Below are 14,832 nucleotides of genomic sequence, written 5' to 3'. Positions count from 1 at the left end.
GTTTGGACACACCTTCTCATTCAATGTTTTTTGTTTATTTAAATGTTTTTTTACTTTGTAGATTAATACCGAAGACATCAAAACTATGAAAGAACACACATGGAATTATCTAGTGAACAAAAAAGTGTTCAAAAATCCAGAATATGATTTTTTTATTTTAGATTCTTCAAAGTAGCCACCTTTTGCCTTGATGGCAGCTTTGCACACTCTTGGCTTCTCTCAGTTAGCTTCATGAGGTGTAACCTGGAATGGTTTTCAATTAACACGTGTGCCTTGTCAAGAGTCCATTTGTGGAATGACTTGCCTTCTGGATGTGTTTGAGACCATCAGTTGTGTTGTGCAGAGGTAGGGGTAGTGCACAGTGGAAAGCCCTATTTGACTACTGCTGTAATCCATATGATGGCAAGAACCACTCAACTCAGTAAAGAGAAACGACCGTCCATCATCACTTTAAGAAATGAAGGCCAGTCGATCCGGAAAATGTCAAGAACTTTGAATTCATCCTCAAGTGCAGTCGCAAAAACCATCGAACGCTATGATGAAACTGGCTCTCATGAGGACCCCCCGGGAAAGGAAGACCAAGAGACACCTCTGCTGCAGAGGATCAATACATCAGAGTTACCAGCCTCAGAAACCGCAAATGAAAGCACCTCAGATTAGAGCCCACATCAATGATCACAGAGCTCAAGTAGCAGACAAAGCTCGGCATCCACTGTTCAGAGGAGACTGCGTGAATCAGGCCTTCATGGTCCAATCGCTGCAAAGATCCACTACTGAGGATGGACAACAAGAAGAAGAGAATTGTTTGGGCCAAGAAACACAAGGATTGGACTTGGACAGTGGAAATCTGTACTTTGGTCTGATGGGTCCAAATGAGAGATGTTTGGTTCCAACCTCCGTGTCTTTGTGAGACGCAGAGAAGGTGAGCGGATGGTTTCTGTGTGTGGTTCCCACCGTGAAGCATGGATGAGGAGGTGTGATGGTGGGGGGGGCTTTGCTGGTGACACTGTTGGTGATTTATTCAGAATGCACACAAGGCACACTTAACCAGCATGGCTACCACAGCATTCTGCAGTAGCCAGCAAAATATAAATCATATTCTGGATTTGTTAACACTTTTTTGTTTACTAGATCATTCCATATGTGTTATTTTATAGTTTTGATGTCTCTATTATAAATCTACAATGTAGAAAATTAAAAATTAAATAAACAAAACACTTTGAATGAGAAGGTGTGTATATAATAATATTTAAATATAAAGAAAGTTTCATCGTTCAATACTGACAGAGATTACACTGCTCAGAAAGAGTGTTTATCTCCGGATTGATTCCTGGCAGGTCATTTGAGTGGAATTCAGTAGCTTGTATAACTGGTCAGTAATGCAATGAAATTGTTGATAATAATGAATATGCAAACTGTCTGCTTCTTTGTACATTATATTTTAAATGTCCACTTATCTACTGACACTACCTTTCCCTTCTCTCTGTGCTTCCTCCTTCCTCTCTATTTCTAACCATTCTCATCCTGTCCCCCCCCCCCCCCCCCCCCCCCCCCCCCCCCCCCCCCAGCCTGTCCTAACTGCCGCTTCCAGTACGCGCTGTCTAAAGGGGGCTGCATGCACTTCTGCTGCTCCCAGTGTCGCTACCAGTTCTGCAGCGGCTGCAACAACCCCTTCCACACTGTGAGTCTGAACTAGCATGTGGTCCTGGTGCTGCTCAGCACATGACTGTTTGTTACTATCCTACAGCTTGCTCTATGGAGGAATTCACTTCAAAATATCAAATGAGATTCAGTCTTCAATTAAAGTTAGAGGCCCCGTCTCAGGTCGGTTAAATGAAATCCTTGCTTCCCTCACTTGCGTCGTTTCCCTGCGTTTAGTCCCTCCCACCAGGGAAGCATGGAGGGACGCAAGGAAACCACGAGAATCAGGGAAATTAGTTTTAAGAGCAATGGGACGTCCTTTCCTCCGGAGCGTCACGTGAAGCGACGTCCGTTTGTGATGACGCTGCACAGCTGATCGTCTGACAGCAGCTCTGTCCCCGTTATTTCCACACACACCCCCGCCTCTGTTAGTACACATTTACTGACACAAACATTTGTATCATCTGTTGTAGACCCAAATAAATAAAATAAGAACTCATTCTCAAAAAAGATAAACGCCATTCTAAAATGTATAAACGAACATTAGTTGGATTAATATTGATTAGAGTGCACAATAGAAATAAAATAATTGAGAGAAGAAAAAGAGATATGTTATCTATCAAAACCCAGTTAGATTAACATTCATTGGATTGCACACTTTGTTTGTTTGTGTGGATATGTAGCACATTAACATTTTAATAGCACTTAATGACTGACTGAATGGAAATGACAATAAATGAAAATGTAAAATGAAAAAAGCGATCATGAAAATGTTTCCAAAAAATGAATAAAATGATTTTTGACCACTTAGTTGTTCAGATATATCACATATTTGTAACTAAATGATACATTAATTGAAACAAAACACGGTATAAACTGAGGAGTGACTCTCGTGAGGTTCATGTATTTTCTTCACTCCGCTGGGAAACTGCTCTCATGTCAAGAAGCATCAGATCAGTGCATGCGCTGCATCGTCCAATCAGTGAGTGATACACAGTAAAGGGGCGGGGCGAGTGTCTGAGGATTTCATCGGAGGATGGTCTGGTGGTTCCTCGGTTATCGCTCCTCCATTATCGCTCCTCGTTCCTCAAGATGGCGAAGGCAAATCAACTTCCGGTGAGACCGAGGACCGAGTAGCGAGGAAATGAAAATAGTCGACCTGAGACGGGCCTTAGTCTTAAATACTAGTCAAAACATGCCTTATTCCTTTTTTTAACATTGTAAAAAGTTAAATCTGCATGGTAGGCCATGGCAAGTCTTTGCTCCTCTATATGAAAAAATACCCCCCAGTTTTGATATAAATGATGCAGGAATGAGTCCTAAAACCGGGATATAAGTCAGCATTTTAGCACTTCTGGTTGCCTCGTCTCAACGTTTTTTTAATATGTTTTTGTTGGAAGTCTGAAATAATGTCTTTGGTTAACACAAGCTGTGAAATAGTCACGTTCTAATACATACAATACGTTACTGAACCCCACTGGTGAATCTCTGAAGCTTCTATGTGACATTAAAAAAGCGTTTGCTAACAAGAGGCTAATATATATATATAAATGAGAAGACTAAAAATCATCACCCCTCCTTGAGCTCAGTGATGGTGATGTGAAATCATGTGACCGTGATCTCATTTGCTACATAGAACTTTTCACTTCTGCAGATTGCATTCACTGATTCCAACTGCTGAACACAACGTGTTTTTGCCTAAGATCTTATTTTCTGCAATATTCTAAAACCCAATGAAAAAATCCATTATGCCATTTGTTGAGGGAGCCCTTGAGATGCTAACGTCCTCATCACTTCACCAGTCCATAGCATCAGCTAAGCTAACCTCTCCCCCATTGTTGTTGTTTTAAACAAGCTGTGGCCTCAATGTGCCGTGTATTAAACAAATCACAGAAGTAGCTGAAAGTCAGTCCGAATGAAATGCTTCAAACCCATGGTTTGGTGTGAATGCAGCTTTAGGTTACCATAAGGTGATTAACATCTGACATACCTGAACATTAACATCTGTCAGACCTGAACATTAAAGGTGGCCATTTCTACTGATCATAATTCCATTGTTGAGGTCTACAAGAATAGATTTATATTGTGCAATTTTCCAAACTCACATTGGTTTCTCATACAGCATCTCTGTAAAGTATGTGTATTCACTCTCTGTCCTGCACTGCTTGTTGGAGCTCCTGTCCACCCCCCCTCCCTATGAGCCCACTGTGCTCTGATGTGTGTGTATGTGTTACAATGGCGTTAGTAACCAGAAAATGACACCAGTATTGACAAACAGATGAGAATGCTGCATGGGGTCTGGGTGCCGTGTTAGCGGGACGTTGCGGGGCTCGCTCCCTTTGAGACTCGAGGAGCCGACAGTGTGAGCTGTATTACTGGTTTAGTTTCCTGGTTTCAGCGTGGGGTCTGCGAACAGCGAGACACGGCGAAACTCAGCCTGAGCACACACGTGAGTGTGTGGCGAACTGTGAGTGGAGATCCACGCAACTGCGGCTTAGAAAAGATAAAGCTGAGTGTGCCGGCGAAACTCCGCGGAGTATCGCCTGAGTGGTGTTTCTCCGCGATCCCAACTTGTCTATTACCAACGTTCAGGAAGCTCTATGCTCAACGCTGAAGATCCCCCAACTGCGTTTGATAGTGACGTCAAGGGATCCTGGTGTGTGAGGAGCTCCGCGGATTGGTCCATTTGAACCAATCCATTTGGATTGTCGTTACGTCACTTGGTACCGGGAAGAATCTAAAAATCTCCAACGAGGCGTTATGGGGCAGCATAGACAGGTATTTTCTTTAGAGTTTTACTCGCTACAGGGTGTACTTTCAGGGTTTTTGACTCTGCAGACCGTTTACATGCAGAAAAACGGTACACACACACACACACACACACACACACATTCACACACACAACACACACACAGCCACACCACACACACACACACACACACACACACACACACACACACACACACACACACACACACACACACACACACACACACACACACACACACACACACACACACACACACACACACACACACACACACACACACACACACACACACACACACACCACACACACACACACACACACACACACACACACACACACACACACACACACATTGCATTTAGCTGACGCTTTTATCCAAAGCGACTTACAATAAGTACATTCGACCAGGAAGAAACAACCTTGAAGAAAACAGAATCATATAAGTACATCAGGTTTCATAGAGCCAAACATTTCAAGTGCTACTCAACTGGCTTTAGATAAGCCAGTCCTTTATTAGTATATAAGTCCTTTGTTAATAATTCTATCGCTCGAAGTGGGGTCGAAAGAGATGAGTTTTCAGTCTGCGCCGGAAGATGTGTAAGCTATCTGCTGTCCTGCTGTCAATGGGGAGCTCATTCCACCATCTTGGAGCCAGGATAGCAAACCCACGTGTTTTTGCCGATGGGAACTTGGGTCCCCCTCGCAGCGAGGGTGCAGCGAGTCGTTTGGCTGATGCAGAGCGTAGTGCACGTGCTGGGGTGTACGGTTTAACCATGTCCTGGATGTACGAAGGGCCAGATCCATTCGCAGCATGGTAAGCAAGTACCAGTGTCTTGAAGTGGATTCTAGCAGTTACCGGAAGCCAGTGAAGGGAGCGGAGGAGCGGAGTGGTGTGGGAACTTTTAGGAAGGTTGAAGACCAGACGAGCCGCTGCATTCTGGGTGAGCTGCAGAGGTAGGATGGCACATGCAGGTAGACCAGCCAGGAGGGAGTTGCAGTAGTCTAGGCGTGAGATGACGAGAGCCTGGACCAGAACCTGCGTCGCTTTCTGTGTCAGCTGGGGATGTATCTTCCTGATGTTGTAAAGCGTGTATCTGCAGCAACGGTTTGTAGCAGCGATGTTTGCAGTGAAGGACAGGTTGTTATCTAGGATCACACCCAAATTCCTTGCAGTCTGAGTCGGGGAAACAACAGAGGTGCCTATGTTGATTGTCAGGTCAAGAGTGGGACAATCTTTTCCCGGAAGGAAGAGCAGCTCAGTCTTGTCAAGGTTGAGCTTGAGGTGATGAGCAGACATCCACTGAGACATGTCAGCTAGACAAGCAGAGATGCGTGCGACGACCCGGGTCTCTGAGCGGGGAAAGGACAGAATTAATTGGGTGTCGTCAGCGTAGCAGTGGTATGAAAAACCATGCGGGCTAATGACTGATCCGAGCGAGTTTGTGTACAGGGAGAAGAGGAGGGGACCAAGAACAGAGCCCTGAGGGACCCCTGTAGTTAATTGACAAGGGTCGGACTCCGACCCTCTCCAAGTAACCCTGTAGGTACGGTCTTTGAGGTATGAGGTGAGGAGGTAAAGTGCAGAGCCTGAAACTCCAAGTTCTTGGAGAGTGCGAAGGAGGATCTGATGATTCACCGTGTCGAATGCAGCAGACAGGTCCAAAAGGATGATGACAGAGGAGAGGGAGGCTGCTTTAGCAGTGTGCAGTTCCTCAGTGACAGCAAGGAGGGCAGTTTCTGTGGAGTGACCTGCCTTGAAACCAGACTGGTGCGGATCCAGAAGGTTGTTCTCATGGAGATAACAGGAGAGTTGTTTAAAGACAGCGCGTTCAAGTGTTTTAGACAGGAACGGGAGGAGAGAGACAGGCCTGTAGTTTATAACATCAGACGGGTTGAGAGTAGGTTTCTTTAGGAGAGGGTTTACTCTTGCCTCCTTGAGACTGTTTGGAAAGTGACCAGAAGTTAGAGAAGTGTTGATGAAATGGGTGAGAAACGGTAGAATATCAGGAGCGATAGTCTGAAGGAGGTTTGAAGGGATAGGGTCCAGAGGACAGGTGGTAGGGCGGGCAGAGGTAATGAGGGTAAGAACCTCACTTGGAGAGAGAGGGGAAAAGGAGGTCAGTGTGTGGGTGGAAGGAGGGTCTGGTGACCCAGCGGTGAGTAAAGGTGAGTCAGAAAAAGAAGAGCGAATATCATCAACCTTTTTTTCAAAGTGGTTAACAAAGTCGCTTGACAGAAAGGAGGAGGGGGAAGGGGCTTTGGGGGGGGTCCAAGAGGGTGGAGAAGATGGAAAATAGTTTTTGGGATTGGAATAGGAAGATTGGATCTTATCTTGAAAGAAAGTGCTTTTTGCCTGAGAGATCGAAGCAGAGAAAGAGGAGAGGAGAGCCTGATAGGTTAGGAGGTCGTCACGGTGTTTGGATTTCCACCGTTTCCGCTCTGCTGCCCTAAGGACGGTTCTATTAGCACGCAGTGCATCATTTAGCCTGGGAGCAGGAGGGGACTGACGAGCCTGCCGAGATGTGAGAGGACAGAGAGAGTCCAGAGAGGATGAGAGAGTAGAGAGGAGAGTTTCTGCAGCAGAGTTTGGAGGCAGGAGTTGGAACGAGTCCGAGGAAGGGAGGGCTGAGAGCACCGATGAGGCAAAGGTAGAGGGGGAGAGGGAACGAAGGTTACGGCGGACAGGTGCAGGATGAGAAGAGATTAGTTTGTTATGTTTGGAAAGGGGTAGAGAGAATGAAATTAAGAAGTGATCGGATGTGTGGAGCGGGTTTACAGAGAGGTTAGAAGTAGTGCAGTTCCTTGAGAATATGAGATCAAGGATATTGCCAGCTTTATGAGTTGGTGGGGAAGGAGACAGTGAGAAAGCAAAGGCGGTTAACAGAGATGTTAGTTTGTCTATCTTCCCCATCTGGAGGTTGAAGTCTCCGAGAAGTACAGCGGGAGGGCCAGTTTCAGGGATGTGTGAGAGGAGATGATCTAATTCCTCCAAGAAGTCCCCCAAGGCGCCTGGTGGACGGTAGAGAACAACAATGGTTAACTGTATAGGATGGGTTACTGTGACAGCATGGAATTCAAAGGTGGAAGGAGTGAAGTTAGGTAGCTTGAAGAGGGAAAAGCTCCATTTGAGAGAGAGCAGGAGACCAGTGCCACCTCCTCTGCCAGTGGGTCTGGGTGTATGGGAGAAGGAATATGCAGTGGAGAGAGCTGCTGGGGTGGATGTGTTGGATGGAGTAATCCAGGTCTCAGTGAGAGCAAGGAAATCCAGAGACTGCAGGGAGGCGTAGCCAGAGATGAAGTCAGCCTTAGGAACAGCTGACTGGCAGTTCCACAGGCTGCCTGAAACTAGATGTTAGATCTCAGTGGAGCATGTGGGATAGACGAGAGCAGGGCGGTTATATCGATTACGAGATACACGGGGCCAGTGATAATTGCGAGAAGACACATAAACAGGAATGGAGAAAATACACATGATTATAGCCTGAGGGGCTAAAAAAATAAAGAAAAGAAAAATAAGACACCAGCGGTAATTAGCTGAATCAGAGTAGGATTTGCCTCCTCTTTGCCTCCCTCGTGACTCCAGCAGGACTCCAATGTCTTTGTCAGTCTTACTCCCGCAGGACTCCAATGTCTTTGTCAGTCTTTGACTCCCACAGGACTCTAATGTCTTTGTCTGTCTGACGCTAAAGCTGACGCTCCAGGAAAGAGCTACCTATAATGGACGCCTGATTGCTGAGTTCTCACAGCTGTGGGGCCACGCCCCTCTAATTAGTTAACTCTCTACAGCTGATGGGCGACAGCAGACTGGCCCTGCCTATATTGTAATGCAGGCTTGAGTGCCCACTGCGACCCGTGTAACAGGTTCCCTTGAGCAGATCTGAGATTTAAAATCTCTCAAAAGCGCCGTTTTAGCTACAATAACTACAGAACAATTATACAGAGTAGAATAAATGAAACAGAGAAGTCTAATTAAACAAGAATATAACTTACAGTGATTGCTGCGTCAATAGGTATTGTCGTCACCCGGTCGAGATGCGCGCACACACACACACACACACACACACATACACACACACACACACACACACACACACACCACACACACACACACACACACACACACACACACACACACAACACCACACACACACACAATATGTAACCTCAGTAAAATGATTGCACTTTAAACCTAAACATTATAAAGAGGATAACAGCCGGAAAAGCATTACATGGGACCTTTAACATCTGACATTGAACATTAACATCTGTCTGACCTGAAAATGTCCCCTCTCCTCAGACCTGTGCAGTGGACGAGTGCAGTGTGTCTGGATTACATGCCCACCATCCCAGAGACTGCCTCTTCTATCTGAGAGACTGGGAACCTTCCAGACTGCAGACCTCACTGCAGGTACACACACACACCACACACACACACACACACACACACACACAACACACACACACACACACACACACACACACACACACACACACACACACACACACACACACACACACACACACACACACACACACACACACACACACACACACACACACACACACACGCACACACAATATGTAACCTCAGTAAAATGATTGCACTTTAAACCTAAACATTTTAAAGTTCCACACTGTCACATATCACAGGCTGAACCCATACACAGTCTTCATCAAGTTTGCAGATGACACAACCGTGGTGGGTCTCATCAACAACAACGACGAGACCCACTACAGGATGGAGGTGAACCAGCTGGCCGCGTGGTGCATAGACAACAATCTCTTTCTCAATGTGGATAAAACAAAGGGGATTGTTGTCGACTTCAGGAGAACCTCACCCCATTGACCATCGGGTGGTGCTGCTGTGGAGCAGGTGAGCTATACCAAATGCTTGGGGGTGGACATCACTGAACAGCGCCTCCACTTCGTCCGCAAACTGAAGAGAGCAGGAGCCCCCCCACATCGTGCTCTCCTTCTACCATCAAGAGCATCCTCAGCAGTTGCATCACCTTGTGGTTCAGAAGCTGCACAGCATCCAACCGCAAGACACTGCAGCGCTTCGTAAACAATGCTGAGAGCCTCACTCCCATCACTCCTGGACATTTATAACACCCGCCTCACCTGCAGAGCACTCAGCATTGTGGCGTGTGGCGCAGTGGATAGAGCTTTGGTGTTCGGATCAAGGGAGCACAGGTTCAAACCCCACTGCAGTCAGCATGTCGTTGTGTCCCTGAGACACTTCACCCCAAATTGCTCCTGTGGGGATTGCCCACAGTATTGAGTATGTAAGTCGCTTTGGATAAAAGCGTCTAACAAGTGACATGTCATGTGATGAAACGTGGGTGACCCCTTCCATCCCTCCACCTGCCTCTTCACCCTCCTGCCTTCAGGGAGGAGGTTCCGCAGCCTGAGGTCGAGCACAACCAGACTGAAAAACAGCTTCGTCCACCAGGCTGTCAGGAGGCTGAACTCTCTCCCCCCTCCCTCCCCTCCCTCCCCTCCCTCCCTTCTCTCCCCCCTCTCTCCCCCTCCTCCCATCTCTCCCCTGCCCCCACTTGACTATAACTCCCCCACACACTTCAATCCAACGCTTTTTTTTATGCTGCTATGGACAATAAATACACATGGACAATCTTGCACCAAAGATATTGATATTGAAGTTACTGTTATTTTGTATATATTGAGTGTTGTGTTTTTATATCTTAATGTGTGCCTAATATATGTAAATGTGTCTGTTGATTGTGTATATAGGATATACATATTTTATACATATTTGTATACTGTATAATTTTACATTCGGGATTGTTGGAAACGTCATTTCGATCTCTCTGTCTGTAAACACAAACTGAGTAAGATTGACATTAAAGTTGACTTTGACAGTCGCAGGAAGTAGAGAGGGAAAACACATCTTTAATTTACAGGAAATTAAGAATAAAGTAGATAAACAGAATCTTTTGAGCACAGCTTGTTTTCCTTGTCTTTGTGACTTACAGAATAATGGAGTGGCCTTCAACACTGAGCCCCCCCCTGGAACACAGACAGGTGGGTCAGAGGGATGATCAAACACACAGAGTCCAGCTTTCTTGGCATTGCTGGTTCAAAAACATAAAACCCCAATCACAGATGATGGTTATCACCACAACCAACTTCCAGTGTTAACTTCTTCAGGCTTTGTGCATGTTGCCATAAAAGAAGCCATTTTGCACGTTATTTGAATAATACCTAAAATGGGCTGATGTTTGCTTCTTTGACAGAGATGGATGTGAACTGCAACTTGACTGTTTTCTGTTGCTATTCCCCCCCTCTGCTCTTTGTTCCTCTTTCTTTGTTTGTGACCCTCCTCCTGTCTCAGGTCTGTGTGGAGTGGTAGAGCAGAAGGATGAGGGGGGGCAGCAGCCAGACTCAGACTGTGCAGCTCAGACTCAGCCTGGACATGCTGGACTCTGCGAGTATGACTTCTTTATTCACAATTTCTTCGTCTCATTCCAACCTGAGCAACATGTTTTATGTGCTGGGTGGTCATCCTTCAGTCAGACCTTTAATCTCTCATGGTTGGATGCTGTGGTACCGTCTGCCAGACGGCAGCAGACAGAACAGTTTGTTGCTAGTATTGGTGCTGGGGGTCTTTTGTACTCCAGAAAAAAGAGGCAGGCTGTAAAAAAGAAAACGGGTGACATCCGAACATGTTATTCTCAGACGAGCAGAAAGCTGCATGCTGTGTCACTAACATGTCTTGGTCTGTCTCCAGGAAGCACTACAGGGAGTACCTGGTGAGTCTGATCAACAGCCACTCCATAGACCCCGCCCCCCTCTACAGCTCCAACGAGCTGCTGCTGGCCTGCAGGAGGTACAAGGTGGAGGACCCCCGCAGGGAGGGGGAGGACAGCTTCACCTACTTCAGCCGAATGCTGCAGGTCAGCGCAATATGTGTGTGTGTGTGTGTGTGTTTGATCAATATTTGTATTTCAATATTTGTATTTTTTATATTAATAAGATGATACACACGAAATATTGCCAATTACATTTGTCAAAAATCTAGTCAGAATGTCTTTACACTTGATCTTCTATTAACCATTTGTGTGATAGTGTGAGGCATACGGCAGACAAGGCTACTTGTGTGTGTTTAATTAATAAATAACACTTTGGTTGCTTGGTTTAGCCATGGCTTTAGCATCATGGCTCTTGTCAGTCAGTTCCCCACCTAGTGCCGCACTGGAGTACTGTATCTCTAGCGCCACCATGAGGTCATGTTGCATTTGAGTGAAATGTCTGTTGGGAGGATAGGGATTTCATTATTGGCCAGACCTGTCACCATTAGGCAGTGGCTCTCAAAGTGGGGGGCGGGCCCCCCCTGGGGGGCGTAGAGGCATGCGAGAGACCAGGAGGAAAAATGGTTATAAAAAAAATCATAAATTGAAAAATTATTGATTCGAAAATAATATGATGCAGTACAGTACTATTACGTCTGGGTCTCTGTGTTTCATTAAAGCTCGGCTCTGTGTGTGTGTGTGTGTGTGGAATGAGCCATTTTGTGTGCGCGAGCGAGAGAGAGCGCACCGGTACCGGAGATAGTTGTTGTTAGCTTCTGGTGCTAGCGAGCTACGATAACGGATATAAGGAGTTTTTTCAACAACAAAGTGGAGGAGAGTCCTCTCCTGTCAGCCTGAGAGACTCAGTGAGCTAAAGGACTCTGTGTTATCTCAGTGGGTCTCAAATGTTTTGGTCACCATTAATGTAAACAATTATTTCCGAGGCACACGTTTATATGATCATTATAGTTATACAAAAAATAAGAGAATACATGAAAAACAGGTATGAAATACTATATGACAGTAAAACAAGAATAACGTTTAAAAGGGTGATTTGTAAAATATCCATAAAGAAAAAGTAAATCTGTTTACAGTTCTGTTTCAAATGGGTGTTGAGAGAGGTATCCACAGATCTCTTCATGTTGCTCTCAACGTGCACCAGATTGATGCTTTTAACTTCAATATTTAAAAATAAATGTTCCCGGGGGAGCTTGCCCCCGGACCCCCCTATGTGAGGTCCACACACCACCTATAAAAATAGCACTTTACCCCTGCTTACACCTATATGCCGTGAGCTGATTATCGAGCCTTCATTGTAACAGTTGCTGTAGAAAATTCCACTGTAGCGCCCGGTACATTGATGGGAAACCCTAAATGTTTGAGCACCCTCTATGAAACGTCAAGCTACCCCACAAATAGTCAGGCTCAGTGGCGGTGCCAGAGACTTCTTTTGTGTTGGGGGGGTCCGACTTTTATTTTTTCTTTAATGGGGGGGCCTGACAGAAAAAGTTTGAGAATCACTGCCATTAGGTAACAGTGGTGAGTTTATTTATAAAGCACTATTCAACAACAAGTCTAAGTGCATTTAAATGTATTTAAAAAAGAGCCCTTAGAAGGTAAAGATAATGCAAATAAAACAGAATAAAGTAGAATAATAAAAGTCACAGTGCAGTGTAGGACATGAATAGTTATTTGATTTAAAACGCAGCAGCAAACAGAAAAGTCTTCAGCATTGATAAAGAAAATATATAGTTTATATGGTGAAACTCTAACAGAGGTTTTAAAGACATACAGAGTGAGCCCCCCCCCCCCTCTTAGACACAACTAATAGATGTCTTTTACTGAATTACTTTGATTCTGAGAAATGTGTAAACATCATTAGAAATTAATGATTCAGAAATGTTCAGCAGTTCATCATGGTAATAGCTTGTGTTTGTAACATATTATTCGGACCAGATGAAACAAAACCATCCTTATCTATTCCACAAATGTATTTTTATTCTGTACGTCACACTATTTATTTGTATTCATGTGACACATCCTTTGTGGTCTCTCTGCAGAAACTGATGGATGAAGAACCGCTGGGCGACAAGGTGCCACGCAAGAAATAATGAGTCACTTCCTGTTTCCTGCAGTGATTTGTCCACATTTCAACCTAAAACCCAGCTACAGGAGACAACGTGGTTAAAGTTTCCTTGTTGTTTGGATTGTAAAAAACTGATGTATACAAACATTTACTGTTTGTAATGGATTCTTTATTTTATACGCAGCATTTTTGTCCTTGTCATGATCCTGTAGATGTGGCTCGTGATCTGATTGATCAGTATTCCAATCGGTTCCTCTGAACTGAATCTTCATTGGAGCTTTTAGCTGTGTATCATTGTGATCTCTCTGTAAGAACTTAACAAGCTTCACAATAGCAGAAAACCTGTAAGCCAAAAATAGCTAACGCACTAATCTCACTCCATGATACAGGCCCCAAGGTCTCAAATTACTTTGTCACACCATGAAATCGTTTACAGCACATTTTTCGGTATTATTCAATACTTCTGTTGTGCATGTTAAAACTTGACATTTCAATATTATACGGTAACAATCTTAAAAGATATTAGTAGTATCTATGAAATACTGAATGGATGTAAACTCTTGTTGAACAGGTTTGCTGATGTAAAAACTACAGATTTTAACTACTGCTTTGTTGAATTATTTAAGATTTTTTTGTGTTCAAAATGAGAGTCTGCCAAGTGTAAATCACACAGAGTGCATGTGGTGGCCTGTACTGTGCCCAAAATAAATAGTTATAATAGAGCCTTCAAACTGTCACATGTGTTTGACTTTGGCAGTGAAATTGTCTTTAGCCAGATGCATTTAATATGTTTCTAAAGGATAGGATTAACGTTGGTGACATGTATTTAAGTACATTTACTCAATGACTGTACTCCTCACTAGATATGTCTGTGGTTCAAAGATTAAAAACAAATGACCTTTCTGAGCTTCAGACAGTAGGAGGATTCAGTTATAATCTTGAAGATGTCTTTCTTTATTCATTCTTTCTTTCATCCAACACATTATTATAACTACAATTGTATTATTTGCTGAAGCAGAAGTGATCAGGGTGACAATAAAAACATTAAGGGTGGGGAGAGAAGCACAGCAAACAGAATTAAACAAGAAAATGAAATGTGCTTCTGTTATGGATTCTGAAGGTGGACATAGTGTCACGGTGACTGGCTTTATTTGAGCAGCTTTGCGGTTGCCATGGAGGTCATGGACGTCATGGTGTTGGTGATGGTTGGCACGGCGATGTCTTTGAAGATGGGCTGTGTGACAGCAGAGTAAGTTACTTTGTTCTCGCTCAGAGTCCCGATGATCATCTGCCGCATTTCCCTGCTGGCGTCGCCCCGCACCGCCAGCAACGCCTGGATGTGCTCCTCCCTACGGACAGCCGGAGGGACAATATTAGAGTCAGTGTTAGAGCACTTAGCTATCAACCTCATATTATTCATGTATAAAACTCACCCAAGACACTTTTAAAGTAACATGTGTACTGTGTCTAAATTTGGATACTATCCCTAGTTCACTGCAGGTTGTGCCCTGTTAACCTCTGTAGTT

At 44.6% G+C, this 14,832-nt stretch overlaps 2 protein-coding genes across 11 annotated transcripts in view; one reads left to right on the top strand and one right to left on the bottom strand.

Annotated features, from left to right (window-relative positions):
- Positions 1–14,401, top strand: part of LOC117561326 (E3 ubiquitin-protein ligase RNF31-like) — a 180,365-nt gene extending 165,964 nt beyond the window's left edge. For 3 of the 4 annotated variants that reach the window (XM_034238625.1, XM_034238624.1, XM_034238623.1), the window contains 6 exons: positions 1,569–1,681; positions 8,709–8,819; positions 10,405–10,453; positions 10,764–10,860; positions 11,160–11,325; positions 13,281–14,401. In XM_034238625.1, the coding sequence (XP_034094516.1) occupies positions 1,569–1,681; positions 8,709–8,819; positions 10,405–10,453; positions 10,764–10,860; positions 11,160–11,325; positions 13,281–13,331 (587 nt within the window). In that variant the 3' untranslated portion in view covers positions 13,332–14,401. Of the gene's footprint in view, positions 1–1,568; positions 1,682–8,708; positions 8,820–10,404; positions 10,454–10,763; positions 10,861–11,159; positions 11,326–13,280 lie in introns of those variants that run through there. The other variant, XR_004571346.1, reaches the window with a different exon arrangement.
- The window catches only part of exoc3 (exocyst complex component 3), a 30,473-nt gene continuing 29,880 nt past the window's right edge, over positions 14,240–14,832 (bottom strand). For all 7 annotated transcript variants that reach the window (XM_034238628.1, XM_034238626.1, XM_034238631.1 and 4 more), the window contains one exon: positions 14,240–14,655. In XM_034238628.1, the coding sequence (XP_034094519.1) occupies positions 14,591–14,655 (65 nt within the window). In that variant the 3' untranslated portion in view covers positions 14,240–14,590. The remainder of the gene's footprint in view (positions 14,656–14,832) is intronic.

Source organism: Gymnodraco acuticeps, unplaced genomic scaffold, assembly GCF_902827175.1.
Source record: "Gymnodraco acuticeps unplaced genomic scaffold, fGymAcu1.1, whole genome shotgun sequence".
In the NCBI taxonomy this organism is placed as follows: Eukaryota; Metazoa; Chordata; class Actinopteri; order Perciformes; family Bathydraconidae; genus Gymnodraco; species Gymnodraco acuticeps.
The sequence above is the reverse complement of the archived record's forward strand: the minus strand, read 5'-3'. Positions and strand labels throughout refer to the sequence as shown.